At 41.1% G+C, this 22,092-nt stretch overlaps 1 protein-coding gene across 1 annotated transcript; it reads left to right on the top strand.

The window, feature by feature from the left end:
* Positions 1-626: 626 nt before the first annotated feature.
* On the top strand, positions 627-21,583 carry SLC34A2 (solute carrier family 34 member 2). Its single transcript, XM_059470384.1, has 14 exons — positions 627-659; positions 750-805; positions 6,492-6,606; positions 6,709-6,846; positions 7,320-7,448; positions 8,304-8,447; positions 9,114-9,225; positions 10,318-10,513; positions 11,224-11,319; positions 14,081-14,201; positions 14,923-15,090; positions 16,468-16,584; positions 16,673-16,797; positions 18,112-21,583. The coding sequence occupies exons 3-14, from the start codon at positions 6,501-6,503 to the stop codon at positions 18,685-18,687; spliced, it is 2,028 nt and encodes a 675-aa protein (XP_059326367.1). The 5' UTR covers positions 627-659; positions 750-805; positions 6,492-6,500; the 3' UTR covers positions 18,688-21,583.
* The last annotated feature ends 509 nt before the right edge of the window (positions 21,584-22,092 follow it).

Raw genomic sequence — 22,092 nt, 5'->3', positions numbered from 1 at the left:
CCATGCAGCTCCCTGTGAAGATGATCAGCACTAGGACAGACAGCAATGCTGGTGGCTGCTTTGTCTAATCTGTAGTACCACACTCTTTTATTGAATAACCTATCTCTTTATCATCTATTTGTCTTCATCTCCAGTGTTCTGAACGCGATTATCAAAGGTGTCCTTACACCTTTAAATCTACTTTGGAAGTAGAGCCACAGCCAAAATGCTAATGAGCTAGCCTTAATTGTAAACATTGAGCACTGATAAGAATGAAACTCCATCCTCTGTTCTAAGGAGTTCTTACGTGTTTCCTACTTACACCGTTTTTATCTGATTCTCCTTCACTTCTGTTCTTAGGCAGATTAATAGGCACCTGAACAGACAAATAACAGTACTACATCTCCTTCACACTCTTTTGACAGACTTTTGAGACTGCAAAATATTTTTGGAAAATTATTATTGGAAAAAAGATTACTGAATGATCAGGCGGACAGCAATTTTTCAGGCTGGAACAATTAGTTCTCCAGCACTCACATGAGCACATTTGTAACTTGTACTTAAATGCTGATGGGACATTTTTTAGAATGTGATAAGTGTGAAATAACCCATAGTTTTATCAGTGGTGGTTGCTGCCCACTCCTGCAAAAAAAAGTTTTATTGTGATCATTAAGTTGCAGGTAGGCAGTGCCTCTGGACTGTAAAATAGGAATGTTAGTGTGCAGTGATGAAAGCAAACTTTGCTCAACACCTGTCTATATATATTGCAGGTTTCAGTGGCTGCCCAGTTGATCCGTTCACTCTATTGTCTCGGAATTAAGTCGTGGTAAGTAAAAACAACTAAGACTGAGTTTACTTTTCTTCTCCTTTGAACTTTTTTAACTTGTAAATCTAAAGCTCTGCTTTTGCAGTTCAAGAAATAACGAAAGGGAGGTAATGGGGGTACTGGAGTGGCATGTGAAATGTCATCCTCTTGTTAATATTTTTACCTTGTTTTCCTTTAACTGCATCTATGTTTTAAGGAAGTGATAAAAAACATAGCTCTGAAAATAAACTGTGCTTTTTTTTCTGCAATGAGCTAGGTTTATTCTTATTAAATATGATAAAGAAATAAAATATTTTGTTAGCAGCTGCCAAAAAAACCACCTCCCCCCCAAAAAAGCCTATATCAAGTGAAGGTATTTGTTTAACTATTATTTGAAAAGAAGTGAGATTTTAAGTCATAGTGATCAGTGGTATTGGATAATGGAAAATGTCTAGGATATGATTAATGAAACATTGGAAGGAAATACGGTCAGTTCATGTGTTAGCATAGATCTTCTGTAAGGGCTGTGTGCCTCACCACGGCCGTGTCAGGCTGTTCTTGATGGAAACATTTTCTTATGCTAATTTGGTTTGATACACGGAGGTAAAAGGAATACATTAGACTCTGATGTAGTTTGCCCAACAAATGTGGCAGCAGGCAGAAATCAGCTGGTTTCTCAGTAACTTTTATTATCAGCTCTTCCATTAGATCAGTAAGTCTTTTTAACGTCTTTTTGTTTTCCTTTCTTTATTCTTTACTGTGTATTTTATCTATGGGATGGGGTAGATCTGTACTATTTCTTTGTTGGTAGAGTTATTAATTTTTTTGGCATTTTATTCTGAAAAAGTAATTGTTTTATTTAAATACCTACTAGGCATTTCAAGTAGCTCACTGGTATTTCCTGGCTCTGGCTCCTCAGGGGCAGTGTCCAGAGCTTTGCTTCGTTGTGAATTCAAAAATTAATCTTTGGGATTTATTCTCTCCATGCACATACATAGATATTAGTTGTCTTTTCTAGTTTGTTTTGTGTGTTTTTTTAGTTTTGTTATGTGTTAGATTCAGGCTTGTGAGCAATGAGTCTTACAGATCCATGGGAATAAAACTGAGCACAGTGTTTTTGTAGCTTTTGCATATCTCTTTCTGCCTTTACTACTGCATGAGTTGAAAGTTTACATCCCGGCTAATCCTGCTGACTTATTCAAAGAAAAAGCCCCAAGGAAGCAGCTGGTGCCAGAGCAAAGACAAGACTTGCTCCTAGCAAGGCTGAATCATTGCTGGTGTTTATTTAAGTTGTTACTGCTTCTGTTGCACCTGGGGCTTTGTGGCTTCCATGGAACTGGTTCTGGGGCAAAACTATCAGCTGATGCAAAGCTACTGAAAGAATTTGTGCTGGCTCAGAAGCTTTCTTTTCCTGTCTCTACATAATGTGCTTCTATGCTGCAAGTGGTACATTTTGAGAGGAAAGAGACAATTATTTCTTCAAGAAAGTCTGGCATATAGCTTGGTATTTATTCCTGTGAAGTAGGTGTGATAAATATTCATATTTACTAAGTCATATATTTGGATACCAAGCTAATGGTATCCAAAGCTAATAAATCCCTTTTTAAGATAAAAACTTTAGTGCTGTGGTGAATGATAAGGAAGTGAGGTACTTTAGTAGAAAAGCTGAGACAGAAGGAGGGAGTGAGAGGGAGAGAGAATGGGGAAAGCCTGGCTGAACCCAAAATCTGATATGGAGCTGCTTAAGCAGCCTGTAGGTGCATGTATGGTCACGTTGGTGGTTGTAGTTATTATCAGTTAGTTTTGAAAATACTTCTCTTTCCTTCAGTACTTTTTATTTTATCTTGTTTTGACTGGGTCTGTTCCCCAGGAGTGAGATTTCTTTAAGGCTTGCTGCTGCTCCATAGTTCTTGTGTGAGGCACAATGTGGCTCACCTTTGGGTGAGCTGTCATGGATGGAGAGGTACAAACAATGCTGGCTGGGCACACAGGGGGTAGCTCATTTAGCTGTGTTAATTCCAGCAAAACAAACAGATTGGCAGCTGTTTCTGATTTAGAACTGCAAAGCACAGAGAGTGCAGCTCTGCAACACAGGCAAAGCTGTTACAGCCCGTGAGTCACTGAGGAATGCAATATAGGGCAACTGCATGACACCTAGTGTTGCTCAGATAATTTCCCCAGAGACTTTAACTCTTTGAAATGCTGTAATGAGAGAGTATGGACATAAAAACCACAGAAGCCCACTTTGGCTCTGAGTTTTTCTCTCTCACATTTTCAGAATTTGAAGGCCATTGATTTTTCCCATCTATCTCCTTCTTAGAAGGGAGAGGGTTCAGTTTCTTTTGAAGTTAGAAAGGATGTCACACATGGTTAGCATTTTCCAAAGGCAAGGAAAGATTATACTCACAACGACAGAAGCACACACGATGGTGTGAGAGGATTTGCCACGAGGTTCACTGAAACGGGCTGGATTACACCTTGCCCAGGCATTGGTTTTCAGCCCTTTGCAATATGCATAGCACATTGTGACCTGCCACCTTCAGGAGGAAATCAGCTCCCGTTTCAGCACCGCTCCCCGCAGGTGGATATCCAAAGCACCAACGCCTGTCCTGACATGAGCTCCGTGACTTCACCCTGGCTGCAGGCACCCTGCCTGCTGTCCTGTCAGCCAAGGCAGGAGCCAGATGCGTGGCACTGAGGCACCTGGGGTTGGGCAGAGCTCATCCCTGCAGTGCCTCATCCAGCAATTGTGGCTCTCCTGCCTTTGGACCTGGTGCGTCCAGCTGAGCACAGCAAGTTGTTGCAGTGTGCGTTGCCATTGGCCTTCTCTCTAACATGTTCCTTTGCATGTGTCTGTCTTTGGTGCTCACAGGTAAACCACTATGAGGGTTTTCATTGTCACTGGTGTCTTGCGTCAGCAGTGCTGGTGCTTTCTGCCACAGCTGACGTCAGCCTCTGCAAAGGCGCGTGAGAGCAGCCGGGGAGCGACGCGGTCGCTCGGCCACCCCGCTGCCCTGCTCCTCCACAGCACACTGACTGGCCTCTGAGTGTGTTCTCAGGGTGCTAATGTCTGTATCTGGGCCAAGAAAAAATTCTTTAAAGGGAAAACAGTAGAATGTAGATTATCTTTGCAGCACAGCGGTTAATTAACAGTAAGTAGCCGTGGCTAGGACTCCAGCAGAGAGTATCAAGTGTCTCTCCACTATCTTCTCAGCTATTCCTCTTAACAAGAGCTGGGATCTGGGAAAGCTGACAACTATGGGAGGACTTCAAGGGTATACATGGTTCTGCTAGCATCAGTCATTAATACCACTCACACAGCATGGGCCATTCTAGTAATGCCTCTGCAAACCCAAATGCTCAAGGCAAATGCTGTGAAGGTGTCCAGTATTCAATTCTACCTTCTCAAATCAGAGGTTGGCTAGGGCTCATATGAATGACTTTATATACATACCTATAAAAACTTCCTCTACAGAGGTGATTAACTCTCATTCTATGATGTTTAATCACATAAAGCAAAAACAATAATAATACATGACGTACCTGTGGGCTCCTGACCACCTCAGGAACATGGGAGATGCTTATTATGGAAAAATGCTCTGCCGAATTCTTGTTTGGAGAGACTTTATTTAGGAGACATAGAGGCTGATTGTCTGCTGAAGTTTTCAAGCTCCAGTTTCTCCACTGAATGCATCAGCTCAGTTTCCATGCAGTAATAATGCAGGCTGAATCCTTCATTTCCATACTAAGCGTAACAGAAGAGCTGTAGTGCTGATGGCATCTCTGGGGATGGTGGTGTCCAGCATATTCTGTGTCTCCATGGCTGGAATAAGTTGCAGCTTCACATCTGACTTTCCAATATATTTTCATGATTACATTTCACTTAAGAATCACTTGTGCAGAGCAGTTATTTTTTAATAGCTCTTTAAATGCTGAACATATATAAATGAAACTTGTTTAACAAGATGGAGGTGTTTTTGTCTGGGTGGGGCTGGAGGTTGTTTTGGCATGGATGGAAATGCGAGAATTTGCTCCAAGCAAATGGGAATCCTTGTTGAAACAAGCAAGAATGACTTTCTTTCATCTGTTTGAAGATCTTTGTGTATCTTGGGAGCTGCTCTGGGTCTTACACCACAAATAAAGAATGCAAAACGTGTAATTTTTGCCAATGGAATTGCAGAATAACTTTTCCTGGTAATGTGGAAGAGGAGATACTCTTTTCTTTGTGGAGTGCCAGAAAACAATACCCACTTGTGTCACAGTAAGACACAAGTGATTTTGTCTGTGACTTTTCCTTCCCAGCTAAAGGGAGGAGGAGGATGTGTGGCTTACTGATGTGGGCAGGCACAAAACATTTTCGCCATCAGCTACATAAAGGATTATGACTAAATGAATGACTAATTATATTCCCTGAGAGCGACTGCTAACTGCTGGTGAACCTTGTTTATGGGAGCATGAAACCAGCTCTGGCTTTTGGAGGCACAGGGGGCACAGGGGCTCTGTGTATGAGGGGCATTGGAGGCAAATTTGCTGACCAGGGTTTCAGCCATGTGGGTGCCAGACGTGCTGCTCATGGGGCAGCTCTGACTGACTTGTGGGGCAGAGAGCATGGAAGAGACAGACCTGCAGGTGGGGCTTTCCTGGACAGGGTTCACTTCTCCCATCCTTTCCATGGAGTTTTTAGATGTGCTGGCTGATGTCACCAGGTCTGTTAAGGCAATATTGTGGCCCATATTGGCTCCTATTTCCATAGTCACTTCCCCCTTTCATGTCTCTCCATCTGGCTTCCAATACTGGTGAAGTAAATAGGGAGGACTTTTCCAAGCATGGCCACCTCTTGTGCCTGGACCAGGTCTGCCATGTGTGCTTGCACCCATGCTGGCAGGATCTGGACATGTGATGTCTCACTTTTTAAGTTATTATTCATTAATAATAGAGTGCATTCAAACGTGCCCAGAAAGGGGTCAGGGAGGAAGAGGTTCAGAGAGAGAGCCTGTGTGACATGAGCTGGACCTTGCTGCTTCCAGCTCAGCTCCATTTGCAGCATCAGCTGTGGCTTACAGACAAATACAGACCTGCAAATGGCCCCTCTCTCTCTGTCCTCTTCTCTGGGCTCTTCTTCCACCTTGTCCAGGATTCTCCTCTTCGTGTTTCCATGGCAATGAACCAGTAAAGGCAACAAGGCATTGTGTTATCATTCACAACCCAAACTAAGCAGTGCTTTAGGGAGGAATTTTTTTGCTAAAACATTTCTGTGTATTGAATTACAAGGTAAAGGTCTGTGTATTGAATTACCAGGAGGTTGCTTAAATCCGAAAGGTGGAAGAAAACAAAACAATTCTCTGACTTCTTGTTGAATGGAGTTAAAATTAATTAAAGAGAAGAAATGCCTACCTTTTGGAAAGCAGAGGAATATTTGCTTTAATGACAGTTAAAAGTGTATGAAAATATAGATGTGAGATTAAAATATATATAATTTTTAATTGTGTACACAAATAAATAAACTGTGATTAAAAAAATTGAGAAATCAATTTCCCAAGTAGAAGAATAACTCATAAAGTTTAGCAAAAATTTGTGTTCAAGGGAAAATTGCTTCTATTTAATTTTCATCTCCTGTGCTCTTTATCCTTATCATATTTCTCACATGCACTCTTATAAGGTGAATATTTTGACTGCACTTGCATTTCAATCAACACTGCTTTGTTAGTCACAGATCATGGCTCCCTGGCCGGAGGTAGAAAAGCCTGAAACCAACAATTATATTGGGGACTCTTCCAAACAAAACCAGAACATGGCTGGGAAAGAAGGAGAAAATCACAAAGGTAATGTGCTCACTCTGAGTTATAAAAAATAGATAGGATTTGGGGATCCTTGGAGAAGATGGAAAGTAATTAAACAATTTTTTAAATGTTCTAATTCATCAGGCAATGTGGCTTCACTTGGAAATAAAGGGGAAATTCAACCTGCATTTTCCACAGTAGCTTTGATAGATGAGACAAGACCAGAAGAAGAAGACCCGTGGGCTCTGCCAGAACTGCAGGACACCGGGGTCAAGTGGTCAGGTAGCCACTTCTCTGTAAATAACTTACTTACTTTGTTTTCCCATCACTTGTCTCGTGTTCTTCAAGAGTTAATGGGTTTATTATATTCAGTCAGCTAAGAAAAATCCCAAAATCATGCTTCTTAGCCTCCTTAAAACATGAGAAGGTAAATGTAAAACAGTCCAGCACTAATACAGTTTTATATCCAGGCAGCTGTTGGTCTTTTTTTACTCAGAAGAATGACTATAGAACCAAGGGTCAATGTCAGATTTCATAAGGCTTTTGTCACATACCAAAAAGATTTTTTGTGGTAAAAGTAGGCAAACAAAATACCTGCTTCTGCAGTTAAAATGTGATTAAGAACATTCTTTTGGGTTTAATCACACACTGGAGCCATGTCACTGTCTTTGTCCCCACTGTCTCTGTTTGTGCACTAGAGTATTCCAGAGAAAAATTCAAATGATTCTTTCATACATAATGTATTTGTTTTGCAGATCTGGATACAAAAGGAAAAGTCATTCGTGTACTCTATGGGATAGGGAAGTTCATTATGCTCCTTTGCTTACTCTACATGTTTGTGTGTTCTCTGGATGTACTGAGCTCTGCTTTTCAACTGGTAGGAGGTATGAAAATATCTAAAATATCAAGAATAAATTAATAAGGCAGTAAATTTTGTCTGAGATGCTTAATTACAACTACCACTCTTCAAGAACATTCTTCATGTGTGATGAGACACAGATTGAGAAGGAAGCAGCTCTGATTAAACACTGACCTTCAGTTGTTTGAAAGGGTCTTTCTGTCTCAAATTCCAAAGAGCTGATGTAGGGGTTATTGGCCCCAATTTCCCAGTAGCTTCCCATTACTTTAGTGACAGTTTAAAAAAATACATCTATACATAAATCTGTCCCATGTGAAAGACATTTCAACAAGGTGAAATACAAAAATTGTGCTCTTGACCAAAATATCTCACACTGAAATGTTCCCCAAATCCTTCAAAGATGAAAACTATTGAAATGTATTTTTTACATTTACCTTGAAGTGTTGAATTCAGTTGATGGACTCAGGAGTGGTTATCAGATAAATATGTGCACTTCTGTTGAAGTATTTTGCAAACACAGAAAGGTACAGGAACTGAATTAATCAGTATTATAAAAGTATCCAAAAATACCAAGTAATTACATTTAAATCAATGGGTGGTCTTTTGTCCTACAGTCTTTCTGCTGATGGCTGTGGCATTATATGCTTCTCTGCAGAGTTCAGCAGGCCTTATAGTCACTGAAATGAGAGAATATAAAGTATCCTCTAAAATCTGAGAAGCTGAGAGTCCAGGACATGAATCTGGATCCCTGGGCTACACGGTACTTTTTGGGATAAAAAATATGATTATATATGTATCAATTAAATGGCTGAATGATCTTGAATTAAACACTGACTTTCCCTTGTACTTCCCTCACTCTGTGAATATGGGTTTTTTATAGGTAAAGCAGCAGGGGACATATTTAAAGATGATTCAGTGCTCTCAAATCCTGTCGCGGGACTGGTGATCGGAGTTCTGGTGACTGTGATGGTCCAGAGTTCCAGCACATCCTCATCCATCATAGTCAGCATGGTGTCCTCCACATGTGAGTCTGCTCACAGAATCTTCCTAGAGATCACTCATAAACCTTGTCTCAGGTGCCAACATTCCCACTTGTGTTCCAATTGTAGAAGCTTTGGGTAAAAAGAATAGAGACTGTAGGAAAAGTTTTTCACAGCTGTTTCCCTGATATAAAATCAGATTTTAAAAAGGAATCATAATGGTATTAATACTAGTAGTAGCAATAGTAGTACTAGTACTAGTAATAATAATAAAACCACAACTGCAAGGAAAATCGTTGGAAGCCTTGGCACTGAATGACTTAATTTTGGAATTATCTGCATCATTTGTCATGTTAGGCAGTTACTGAACTGCATTTTTTTCTGTGACATCATTTCAAAATTCTGCAGTAAGTAGGAAAATGCCTGGGAAAGAAGAGACCTTATTTTCATCTGTACCTCTAACATGTGATGAAAATGGACAACCATGGGCCATAGTGTCAGTAGGGATTATGGGACTATGGGAGTGCCATGTTCCCAGGGGGCTTGATCAAAGCAAACCTGTTTGGACTGAAGCAGATCATTACACTGACATCAAGGGAAGTCAGGGTTTCACTGATAGCAATAGAAATTTTTGTTGAAACATAGAGCTTGCTGATAATATGATTTTTTTGATTTTTTTTTCATCCATTGTTTCCTTTTCTGTTTGCCAGTGCTGACTGTTAGAGCAGCTATTCCTATCATCATGGGAGCAAACATTGGCACCTCAGTTACAAACACAATTGTGGCACTTATGCAAGCTGGGGACAGGAATGAATTTAGAAGGTACTGTACTTAAACTTTGGATCTGGAAAATTGTTTCTTTCATTTTTTTAGGTCTTCTTCTATATTCCCTGTCACTACTACAGCCACTCAACCTTTCTAGATAGGAAAGTCACAAGCATGGCCACGGCAAAGGTTTAAAGCTGCCTACATGTATGGCCTTATATGCTCGGAAAAAAAAACTATATCATGTTCCTTTAAAAATTTTGTGGGTTTGTAAGAATTCACCATTCTTAATGATCTTACACAGGAATAAATTTTCAAGTGCTCTCACTACACCACCCATCTTTTATTATGTGCCAGCTATGGGAGGGCTGTACTCGAAGTTAGTATTACATAAGTTTGGTCTGGTTTCCTTAAAAGAGATTTCAATGTTGAAGTCTGCAGAAAGCCAGAGCTGGTAACTGTAAAGAAATGAAATGTTCTGGCTGTCTGATGTATACAGTGACATCTTTTAGACTGACACTTGACATTGCCACTGAGAGAGCTCATGGAGCACTTGGAGGCTCACTGGAGTTGGGCAGTGCACTTGGGAGTGATAGGAGACTGTGGTACCTTGTCATTTCTGCACTGGGTATATTGAAATACTCTTGGCCAAAGCCTCTGAGGAATGAGCTGTGGCTCCTCAGGCTTTGGAGGAGAAGATTGAAGGGACCTGTACAGCAACAGTTTGCAGAAACATGTGGGAGAACTGCAGAGCCCTCTTGTCCCAGGAGTCAGGGAGAACTGGTCCTGGAGGCAATGACTGGCTGAGGATTAAAAATGTACTAAAAACAGGTGAGAGGCAAAACAAACACAGGCTGTACAGCCACTTCTTTCTTCAAAAAAGTACTCTTGGCAGCCTCATGCTATGGATCACTTCTGTCTTTTCTAGTTTTTCTTGTTTTACTCACCTGTCTGGCTCTTTAATTGGCCAACAGTGTGGAGACAATCTAGCACTCCATAACAAAGTAGCTATTGCATTTGACCCCAGAAATTAAATTATTCCCATCTTGAAATGCCCTTCATCTCTACTTTTATGATTTCATATCTAATTGATGTTATACACATTTTGTTTAATTAAAAGCAGCTCTGTTTTTTAATTTCTTCTTGCAGGGCCTTTGCTGGGGCAACAATCCACGATTTCTTTAACTGGCTGGCTGTATTTGCACTGTTACCTGTTGAAGTCATTACTGGCTATCTCTTCCATCTCACCAATGTTATAGTTGAGTCCTTTCAACTTGAAAGTGGTGAGGATGCTCCAGAGCTACTAAAAGTTATCACAGACCCCTTTACAAAGCTCATCATTGAGGTAAGCTCTTTCTCACTTCAAGGAAGCTGCCTACCTGATTCAGTCAAATCAAAATGCTCTGAATATGAGAAGGCTTCCTCTCCCATCTCTGTGTTCTTGGGGGTAAAGTTCATTAACAGATTCTTCTCTTAATTCACATCTCATAAAGCCCCAGTTCTATGTTTCCAGTTTCTATTTCCCCCACATTTCACAGCACCAATGGCAGACAGGGGAGGAGGGCTGGGAAGGCTGGTGAGGACAAATTCAGCCATGTGGGATGGATGGGAAGGCAGCCTCTTGCCTGGGCATCTGCAGGTAGCACTAGCTGAGACACAGCCAGAGGATCAGTACGGGACCTGATGAGGACACTGAAATTATGGGACATAATCGTGTGCATCGGGAGGCCAGGGGGATGCACACAGCTTCTGAAATGACAGTAAATACAGTCAGGCAGTTGTGTCAGAGCAGCTGATTAAACAGAAAGAATGAGATGAGGTAGTGGATGATGTGGGGAGAATGAGACAAAGCATTTGTTCATGCACCGTTGTACCTTTTTTTCTGGGAGTAACCCCCCTCCTACCTGTTGGGCAGGAGTTCCAGCATTGGAGTCATGCAGATTTTATATGGTTGAACTTCCAAGGGGGGTTTATTTGAGTAGAGCTGAAAAGAAGTATGTGATACAAACTGAAAATAAAGCATTTTTTAAAATTCTTTTTATTCTTCCTTTTAAGCTTGATAAATCAGTAATAAATGCAATTGCCATGAACGATGAATCAGCAAAAAACAAAAGCCTGGTAAAGATCTGGTGTGTGACTGAAACCAATGTGGTGAGTATCATGTTAAATTAATTGTCAGGTACCTCAGGAAATATATTACTGATCTGTAGCTGATGCTCTTTATCACAGGATTGTGAAATAAGATTTTTTAATGAGGGTGGGGTTTTTATCAGCAGAAAAAGAATGAAAAAAATTTAATGCAGTTTCTGCTCCACTTAAACCAGGCTTGGTCACCAGTGGTGACCTTGACCTGGCTGCTTTCAGTACTGTGCAGGCCCTTGCCTATCAGAGCTGGTGGATTGGTGCCAAGCCTTTTACTCCTCTCAAACCCAAACGCCTTTAAACCCTGATAGTCTTCCAACTCCCTGAAAGTGGAAAAAGCCTGTGCCACAGGCCAGAGGAAAGATCGTTTCAACCACCGTTTATCTGCTGATCTAATCAGCTCCAGTCTGACGTGTGTGGGGGTGATCTGGTGGCAGCTGGCTGTTTGCAGCCCTCTTGGAAAAGCGCCCTTGGAGAAAGGCTCCGTGGGGCCGTGTCCTGCTCCTCTCCACCCAAGCAGCCCTGCAGCTCGGAGGAATCTCTTGCCCACACCAACACCAATGAGTGTTTTGGCAAACTATGGAGCTCAGTGTTTGGTTTGCATCGTTCAGCTAACCAGCAATTACAGCATTAAATATCCTTTGATTCTCTAATTAGACTATTCTACCTGCTGGCACGTATAGAAAAGTAATTCCTGAAGTCCTGAGGCAGAAGATACTTAAGGAGTCCTTAAGTGTTTCAACCTCCACAGGCCGTGGAGGTTGAACTTGGGCGCTCAGCTGCTACTGAACGGCGCTGTGGCTGGGCAGTGAAACGCTGCCTGGGAGATGGATGGGGCTGAGCTGTGCTCCCCTGAGCCCGCTGGGGTTACAGCCCTGGCTGTGCCTGTGGCTGCAGAGCCCGGCCCGCTGCCCCTCGCTGCCCCCCAGGCACAGCCCCCAGCCCCGAGCCCTGCACAGGGCAAAAAACTGCTCGGAAAGTGCAGGGAAATGTTCATTTCTAGACACACTGTTTTCTGTGTTGCCTGTATTTTGGCTGTGTACCTACTGTTCAAGCTTACAGTCAAATTACAAAACATGTGAAACCCCCAAAATTTTGATTTGACCTTGGTGGGGAAAAAGGAAAATAATTTAAATCATTGCATTCCTGTGAACTTGTTCACAGGGGTCCAAGGATGAGGGAAGAGATGAGGATCTGACTGCATATTTCAGAAGGCTTGATTTATTATTTTATGATATAACTTATATTAAAATGATACTAAAAGAATAGAAGAAAGGATTTCATCAGAAGGCTAGCTAAGAATAGAAAAAAAAGGAATGAATAACAAAGGCTTGTGGCTCGGACAGAGTCTGAGCCAGCTGACTGTGATTGGCCATTAATTAGAAACAACCACATGAGACCAATCACAGATCCAGCAGATAATCGTTGTTTACATTTTGTTCCTGAGGCCTCTTAGCTTCTCAGGAGGAAAAATCCTAAGGAAAGGCTTTTTCAGAAAATATCACGGCTACACATTCCTTCTAATTTCTAAAGCTAGAAATTAGAAGGAAAGTGTAGCCATGATAGAAATTAATTTTTGCTAGAAATTAAACTAATTTCTAGCAAAAATTATTAAACAGACTCATGGCCAGGATAAATACATGCAGACCCCTTATGCTTAAAGCAAAACAAACATTTTGATCTAGTGAAGCTGCTTTGAAACGAAGATGTTTGAAAAAACTTCAAGAAGGTCAGAAACAAGACTGTGTTGAGTTTGTAAAGTTTTACCAGGTATGGGGTGCCTGGAGCCCAGGTGCTCCCTGGAGTTTTGGGGGCACCAGATCCACTCCCAGTTTTGCCCACCTGCATCATCTGGAGAGAGGTACAAATGCAGGTGTTTGTAGGCAGTGCCCAGCAAAGAAATATGATTTCTCTTTCCCCATTTCTGCAAAAGAAAATCACTCAGGCACTTTGGAAAGATGCTTAGTGCTCAGGAGCATGGTTCAGAGTCCATTTGGCTGTCAGCTGCTCTTGTGTGGAAGTACAGCTCAGTCAGCAAGCTCTTCCTTAGTCTGCATAATGCCTTGTGGACCTGGTGTCAGAATGCAGCATGTCTGGCCTAGGAGGGCTTGTAAGGAAGCCTTTATTGTGGTGTACACAGAAATTCAGTAATTTAGTAATGCTAATCATAGTGCTTGTAGTGAGCTCTTAGACAGCCCTTGAACATGAAAATTAAAGTAGGAACAGCACTTCTGTTTCTACTGACATGGAAACTGAGGCACAGAAAATCAGCTGGAGCACTTTGTGCTCATCCAACAAGAGAGGCTGCACTCGTGCTGTAGCATTCTGACTCAGAGTGCTGTAGTACTCATCAGACCATGAGCTGCATGGAGATGTCAGGAAAGAGGTCTTTCTTTCATCAAGAAAGCTGTGGCAGTGGCTGGAAAAGGAATGCAACTGCCCCACAGCTGCAGCCAAACATGAACCTCACTCCACAGAAACTCATCAGTAGTTAAGTTCCTTAGCTGTTAGTGGATTGGTGCTATGGTTATTACAATGTAGATTTTGAGGCTATTTTAATCTTCAGATGTTGTACTGATTGACTTGGGTAACAGCATAATATTTTATTTTAAGAATGCAAAATGTTACCATGTCATTAATGTGATGCCAGCTTACAATTCTGACTTTTTAGCTGATGAATCTTGGTTGTAGTAAAATTTGAAAATTCTACATGAGCTTTTGGTAAAGGATTGTAGATGACTGAACTCTCTGCTTTGTCTGGCAATCACAGACACTGCAGAATGTCACAATTCCACCTTCCGAAAACTGCACATCTCCTGAGTTTTGCTGGAGTGAAGGAAACACCACATGGACCCTCAAGAATATAACTGAAACAGACTATATCAGTAAATGTAAGTAGTAGAACTACTCCTGTGCAATATATTTACCGAAGTATATGGATTTCTAATGGTGCTGACAGCTCCCTTCTGAGGTGTATCCAGGAGCCCTGGCCAGCGCCGGACACGTGGCAGTGCTGCAGGTGCTGCCTGAGGAGCCTGTGCTCTGCTGTGGCTCACAGCTGGAGTTACAGCAGCAGCACCACGGTGTCTGGCTGCAGGTGGATCTCTTTCCATGCTGCCTGATACCAGCAATTGAGGTTTCAGTATCATGTCACCCTCGATGTTCAGATGGCTCGGAGCTATGGTTACTTTGCTGTCATGGTTGCTAGGATATCCCATCCCTATGCATGCCCTGCAGGGCTTTGAACAGCCCTGCTCAGGCATGCAGCCACCTCTGGGAAAAGCTGACCCACCGTGCAGCTTGGAGCACCCCAGCATTTTCTCCTGCCTTGGTGCTCCTCTCCCTTGCTCATGGTCACCAGCTTCCTGCCTGCCCATAGGACTGCCCACTGTGCATTCTGTAAGCATGTCTGTAGAAGCACCTCTCCTGCCTCACTCAGACATGGCTTTTGGGGAGGAGGGAAGGTGGCATTTTCCCTCTTTGCATCAACCCCTCCAGTTGTGTTTGCTTTGGTCCAATTTTCTTAGGGGAGCGAACGAAAACCAGAGCGGGGCTTAGGATCACAGGCGAAAATGTGGGTAGGCTAATTCATTTTCCTTTTTTTTTTTTCAGGCCAACACATCTTTGTAAACTCAGACCTGCCTGATCTTGGTATCGGGCTCATCCTTCTGGCTTTGTCCCTGCTTGTTCTCTGCTCCTGTTTGATAGCGATCGTTAAGCTATTAAACTCTGTGCTTAAAGGACAAGTGGCCAGTGTTATCAAGAAGACAATCAACACTGGTAACTATCTGCTTTTCCTGAGGATTGCTTTTAGGAATGACAAGGACACTGAGCATGTTTATTGATGTCTCCTGTTCTCTGAAAGACATTATAGAATATTTTAAAGAAAATACTATTGAATGAAAATCATGCACACTGCCCAACAGTTTTTCTTTCAAGTATTTTTTTCTTTAATTTAAAAATCTATTAGTGAACAGCATGATTGAGAAATGCAGCAGATTAACATCATTAGAGACCAAAGTCCAGGCTCTGTTTCTAGATGTATAATCATTAGCTGTTACAAATGTAGATCTCCCATCCTCAAAAGATAGCACCGAAGTGCTGAGATTGTGATTGCCTGCTCTGGCACAGGGCCTGCATATTCCTTCTAAAGTAAGTTGAAAAAAGTATGTAGTAATTAGTGATCTTATCCTGTGCTGCTGCTTAGCCTCTCTTCAGCAGGATAAGGCAGCCTTGAATGGTGGTGTTTTTCTGTCTTTCCCTGTGTTGTCCAGCTGATTTTTTTCAGCCTGGATCCATTGAGTGCAAATGTTACGAGGTTTTTTCACCAGGCTGCTTTTCCTTCATACTCTCTTTAATGGAGAGATTAGGAGCTGTAGCAGAGAAAAGCAGTCCTGGCACAGATCCCACGCTGTGGCTGAAGTGAGGGTGCACAGAAATAGAGAAGGCAACAAAGTGGTCCCCAAGCTGTCTTCTCCTGGGCAAAGAACACTGCCCAAATTAAAAACAAGGGCTAGAAAGTAAACAGCTGACAGCCTCTGCTTATTTAATGTGGGATCTGCTCTGTGTTCCTCTGTGTCTTCCCAGCTGATTAAGTCCTCACTTCTCAGCTCTCTCCATAAATTTGCAGACTACAGGGGACATTTGTGCCTAGTTTCTCTAATCAGTGTAATTAGCTGTTCTCTGCAAGAGTTAACAAGTGCATTTTTAGGAGATAATCCACTTGGAACTAGTTAGAGCAAACAGCTTGGTTCTCTCAGGATGGTGTTCAGAGCTTTCTGAAGATCTGATCCATGCAGTGGGTGCCTGGTTCCTGAAACCAAGGCTTTTAAAACACCCAGAAGGTTTTGTATTGACCTCTGAGGAAACACTTCTGGTACCTAATTGTATCACAACACACATGCTATCCTGGGTTGGGACAAATGTCTACCTAGTCTGGAATCCATCTCAAAGTGTATCCAGTGGTGCAAGGCTGTAGAAGGCACACAGAAAACAGGATAAATCAAAGTAATGGAACTGGCCCCGAAATCATCATTTGAGACCCAATATGCAAACAATATATTTATATTTTAAATGCTTAACAGTCTTCCCTGCTGTGTTATTGTTACATGGATCACTCTGTTATGCTAACAGCAGTGTTCTCCCTCTATTTTTTAGATTTTCCATTTCCTTTTACTTGGCTGGCTGGATACCTGGCTATGCTCGCAGGGGCTGGTATGACCTTCGTTGTCCAAAGCAGTTCTGTTTTCACATCTGCCATTACACCCCTTGTTGGTAAGTTGTAAATACTGTGCTCTTTATCCCCATGTTTCTTCTCCTCCATCATCCTGAAGCCAACCCAGTCGTGTTTCTTTTCTTGTAGGCATTGGCGTTATAAGCATTGAGCGCTCTTACCCGCTCACCTTGGGAGCCAACATTGGCACAACCACAACAGCTATACTTGCAGCTCTGGCAAGTCCTGGGAGTACATTAAAATATTCATTACAGGTCAGTATAAAACAATGCTTTCTTGACTTCATTTAGAAGTTGTAAGTTTTCTGAAGAAAAACCTGACAAAAGGGGACGTGATGCAAATGTGCTGTTCGTGTTGTTCCTGATTTTGTCTGTGCTATTAATAACAATGCATTCTCTTCAACTGCTAGAGCAAAAAGGTTGCATTAAAAATTCCCAGAATGTCAATATATAGCTAATCTTGCTTTTATAAATTCTCTTGATCTGCAATTATTGATTCAGAACTGGGACAGGGGAGGCCACTTGACCCCTGAGCGTGGGGTCTTTTCTGCTTGGAGTTCAGTGCCCACATACTGAGAACCCTCTGAGGGTTATTGATTTCTGTAAGCTCTCTTCTGAGGATCCTAAGTCAGTTCATGAATTGTACAGGGACTCCTGTAAAGTAAGTGAAGGTTGCACAATCCTTAAGCTGGCAAGCTCTCTATCTACCCGATGTTGCAGTAAACATCCTGGCATCTATTTTTCTCCTTGTAAACTTACTTTGACTGGGTTTTATTGGATTCCTTTTGGTCTCAAACTATTTTAAAAGTGGGAAGCCTGGCTTTGACCTCCCATTTTCCACCCAGTAAAGAACCTGGCACCAGATAACATTTGAATGAATGCTTTACAATTAAGAGTGAAAAGATAATGACGTTTCCTTGGTGAATAGGATGAATGTCTTTACTAGCTAAAATAAATCAAGAAAATTACAGAAGTCATTTTATTGTCCTCAGGCAACAGATGTAATCATGAGAAGATGCTATCTTGATAAAGCTCAGATTTCATGATAACATACTGGTTTTATAATGCCCTTTATAAATAAACACCTGTACTTTCATATTTACTTTAGTCTGATAACAGTTACAAAATTAAAATAGGATAAGGTGAGCAGGGAATGTACTGTTTTGTTCAATATATGCTTATTCTGTCTAAGTGACTCCTGTAAGCACAAGTCTGTGCCTTTTAATGCTAATTTTTGTTTAAAATTTTTTTGAAGTATGTGAATCAAAGGATTGTAAAGACTCAAAGACAAAGTCCCCTTCCAGGAATCTCCTCAGTGCCCTATAAACTTATGGCTAATTTTTTGTAAAATCCAAGTTTGTACCATTAAAAATTTCTCTGTAGCCAGTGTGCAACATCAAATTTACATTTTCCATGTTTTCATTGAAAATTTATGGATGCAGAACCCAATGGTTCCCACACCTTATTGACAACAGTACTGTTTCCTGAGATCTGGAAGTAATTATGATGTGGATAGGAGTATTTATGGTGTTTTAGCTAATGAACTTCTCAAATGTTTTTTGCTTTCAGATTGCCTTGTGCCACTTTTTCTTCAATGTCTCTGGGATTATTCTGTTTTATCCGATACCTTATACCCGCCTGCCAATCCGCATGAGCAAGACCTTGGGAAATATAACAGCCCAGTACAGATGGTTTGCTATATTTTATCTTCTCCTCTGTTTCTTTCTGTTGCCTTTGTTTGTATTTGCTCTGTCACTGGCAGGCTGGGGAGTCCTTTTGGGTGTTTGCCTTCCCCTGTTTCTTCTTTTTATTGCTGTGGTTGTAATTAATGTTATGCAGAAAAGGAAGCCACATTCACTGCCTGAGAAGCTCCAAAACTGGGATTTCCTACCTGTGTGGATGCACTCCCTAGAGCCCTGGGACAATATACTTATGGCTTCCCTTGCTTTTTGTGGGAAACACTGCTGTGGCTTCTGCAAGTGTTGCAAAGTCAATGCTGAACAGGAGGGTGCCAAAGACAACCAGCTAAAAACTATGGAAGTTTATGAAAACACCATGGCAATGGCTGATGATGAAAGAGGTGGAAGAAGGGCACCAGCAGTAGCTTGTGTTGACAAAACAGGCACAAACAACACAGCATTATAGTATTGGATCCATGCATATTAGCAGAGATACAGCACAGGACAGCCAGGCTCATCAAAACCACCTTGGACCTTGCACTGAGGACAGAGTGAACATTTTGTTAGGTTTCTGAAGCCAGTGATACATCACTCATCAAGGAAGGGTGTGAAAACAAGCTTGACAGAGTCCCTAGAATATCTCTGCTCAGTTCCAAAGCTAATGACAGATTGCTTACAGAGGATCTTCTATGTGGTACCTTCCTCCAATGTTATCGGTAGCAAACAAAAGAAATCCTGATGTAGTCCCAAGAAGAGAGGGATGAAAGAAGTGGCAATCAATTAAAACTTAAAAAACCCAATAAATAATGCACTTGTAGAACAGCCTTTCTGACCTACTGACTCAGCAGAAATTACTTCATAATACCTAAGAAGTCCTTGAAATTTAAAAGAAAAAAAAGTGGGGGGGAAGGGGAAAAAAAGGGAAGAAAATAAAAGGGGGAATCCCAGTGTTTTCGTTGACCTGTCTGCAGTGGTCAAAATGGAAAACAGTAGCTTTCCTAGAATCCTAGAATAGACAAAATATATTCTATGTATGTGAAGGAAAATGAAATGCTGGGACATCCTTCAGAAGTCCTACTCTGGCATAAGAGTGTACCTAAGTCCACTGGAGCCCTCTCTGTCTCCTCTAACAGTGGGGACAGGAGCTACAACCTTTTGCTATCTCAGGCTAAAGGCAATTGCTGCTCCCTCTGCCTGCTGAATGCTAAGAACTCTGTATGGAGACATTGGGTTGCTACCAAAGGTCTTGGCTGACTGAGGATGTGATTGTGCGGCCATTCCTCTCTCTAGAAGGCCCTGCTCACCATGTAATGCCACAGCTATGGGCTGGTGCAGGAAGGAGGACACGTAGGAGAGGACAGAGCTGTGCCAGCCCAGGCTGGTGCCCGGGGATGTGTGTGCAGCTGTGGCTCCATTTGCCTGAGCCACAAAAGGAGTTTTCAGGGTAGCAGCGGAGATTGGCTTTAGTGCTACAACAGAGGGAGCCCGCAGAGCAGATTGTGGCTAGCACAGGGCATTTGGCAACGTTTACTGGAGAGAAAGGGGCTTCCACCACCCCTTTGTGCTCTGAACCACCCTACTTGGAGATAATGTGAATTTTACTGGCAATTGTATGTAGCAATCCAAATCCCAAATAAAATCCATAAGGAGTGTAGTCACTACAATGCCTAGCAAATCCATGGGTAGTGCAATACTTGATAGGGAGCTGCTTGTGCTCAAATTTTACCTTAGTGATGTTTCAGTAAATGCTTGTGAGACTGCTCTGAATCAGGGGCTGACAGAAGGCATAATTTCAGAAGAAGAACATTTCAAAGATGCACTCAGTACTTCTGCTGGTTTTCAACAGCTTAGACATTACTGAGTATGGGACAATATCTGAAGTCCAATCACTAATGTTCAAAAAAAATTAGACGGCTGAGTGTAAACCAAGTGTCATTTAAAGCCCATTTAAGTGGCTGAATTTTAAATTAAATGTGTAATGAAAATGCTGAGAAGACCCTTAGTGTAACAAAGCTACTCAGTGCTGCTAGAACACAATTACTTCTGAATAGTTGTTTTTTGCAGGGCTTGGAATTCAGCAGGTTAAATTCAGCAATCAAGTAAATACATACATTTTAGAAGTGAAAATTGTTTTCATTTACTTTTTTAAGCTAACAGTAAAACTGGCAAACTATGTGTTTGCAAATTGCATTCAAACTGAGATTCTAACTTTCTGTAATTGTGAGCCAGTGACAAAATGCTTAGAATCAGAGTGAAATTCCAAAAACATCTAGTTTTGGTATAGTTCTGCTCTTTTGGAGTGTAGTACCAAACAGCAGAATTATGTCAAATGTTCTTTTTATTTTCCTTATGCTTCATATATTTGAAACAATTTTGTCAGCATCTCATTTTTAAAGTGGAATTTTTATATTTTCAGTAATTTTTCTTCATTTTATTCTCACAATTCTGGATACTTTTTGAATCTGTTTCTTTAAATCCCAATGTGCATTTCCCATGCCCTATTTCTCTGGGAAAATATGAGAAAAATATCCAGAATTGTTTTCAAGTTATCTTACGTTTCCATTGACCACCCATCGCAAGAGGAAACATTTTAGTCTACTTTTACTCATTTCTTGAACAACATGCACCTTATTTTGCCTCTTGAAGTGAAGCCTTCAAGAGCAGTGATAATAACTGTGGGAAAGCAATTCTTGCAAACGAGTCAGGGTAATAATTGTCAGGCATATCAGTACTTTATGGTTCCTCTCTGAAACGTCTCCTCTCCTTGCTCCAGGTCATACCGTGCCATTGTGTTAAGCAGATTCCAAGGAGTATTTCTGTTTAATACAGCATGCTATGTCCTGGTACACTCACCCCCACACTCTTACTAAAAGATATTTACTCTTTATTTATAATTGTTTGAGTGTACAGAATTTTTCATAACTTATAGAGAAAAAGGCTCGTGATTGTGTTATATATTACATATTTGAAAACTATGCAATGTTTATCTATAAAAATGTAAAAAGGCACTACTGTATATTTTGTAATATAACTTTTCAATTGTTTGTAACTGTGTATACTGTGTATTATGGAGACTGTTGGCTCCATCAATAGGTTACTTAAAGATTGTTAGTAATGCAGAGACAGATTTCCTAAAGACGAAAAACAACTATAGACTTTGATAATATGGCTTAATGCACAAGGATATTGAACAATATGTTTCTAAAAGATTGAATTTTCTGCAATGAGAAATTTTGGAGATACAATGTTTCTAAAATACTTTTTTAAACTCTTAAACACTTTATCTTTTACCTCTTTCAAGGACAGTATATGTCTTTATATTTTGTCATGAATGTTCATCTTGTCTGTCCTCATGCATTGAATGTAAAAATAAAGAGAAGTTTAAAAAAGTTATTTTCATAACATCTATTTATAGAGGTGCAGAAAAATAAGTATTCAGACAAACCCTAGCCTGAGCTAACACAATGTGCAAGAAATGAGAAGGTTTTTTTAGCACTGAGAACTAAAGAAAAGCACCTATGTGTGCTTTTTTCTCTCATTCATTTTCATATGAATGAGAGATTTTCATAATGAGAAAAATAAAAAATAATTGCTCGGTGCAACTGTGTGGGTCAAGGTATTTTCTGGCAGAGTGCTACAGACTGTCCTTAGTGAAGGCAAGCATGCAAGAGCAAAGCCAATGCTATTGTGGCAACAGGATGCACGACAAGTCACCACAAATTATCTGTGTCACTGTACCAGGCTCAGATTCCTCCTGTATTCTCCAGCAAACAGAATGTCTCTGCAATGTTCCTTATACCCTGTGGCCTGAGTGATGGCTGCCTTATAACTGGCAAAAATATCCATCTTACTCTTTTTTTTTTTTAATCAC

The sequence above is a fragment of the Ammospiza nelsoni genome, chromosome 4, assembly GCF_027579445.1.
Source record: "Ammospiza nelsoni isolate bAmmNel1 chromosome 4, bAmmNel1.pri, whole genome shotgun sequence".
Taxonomy (NCBI): Eukaryota; Metazoa; Chordata; class Aves; order Passeriformes; family Passerellidae; genus Ammospiza; species Ammospiza nelsoni.
Note: the sequence above shows the minus strand (reverse complement) of the source record. Positions and strands in the feature narration are given on the sequence as shown.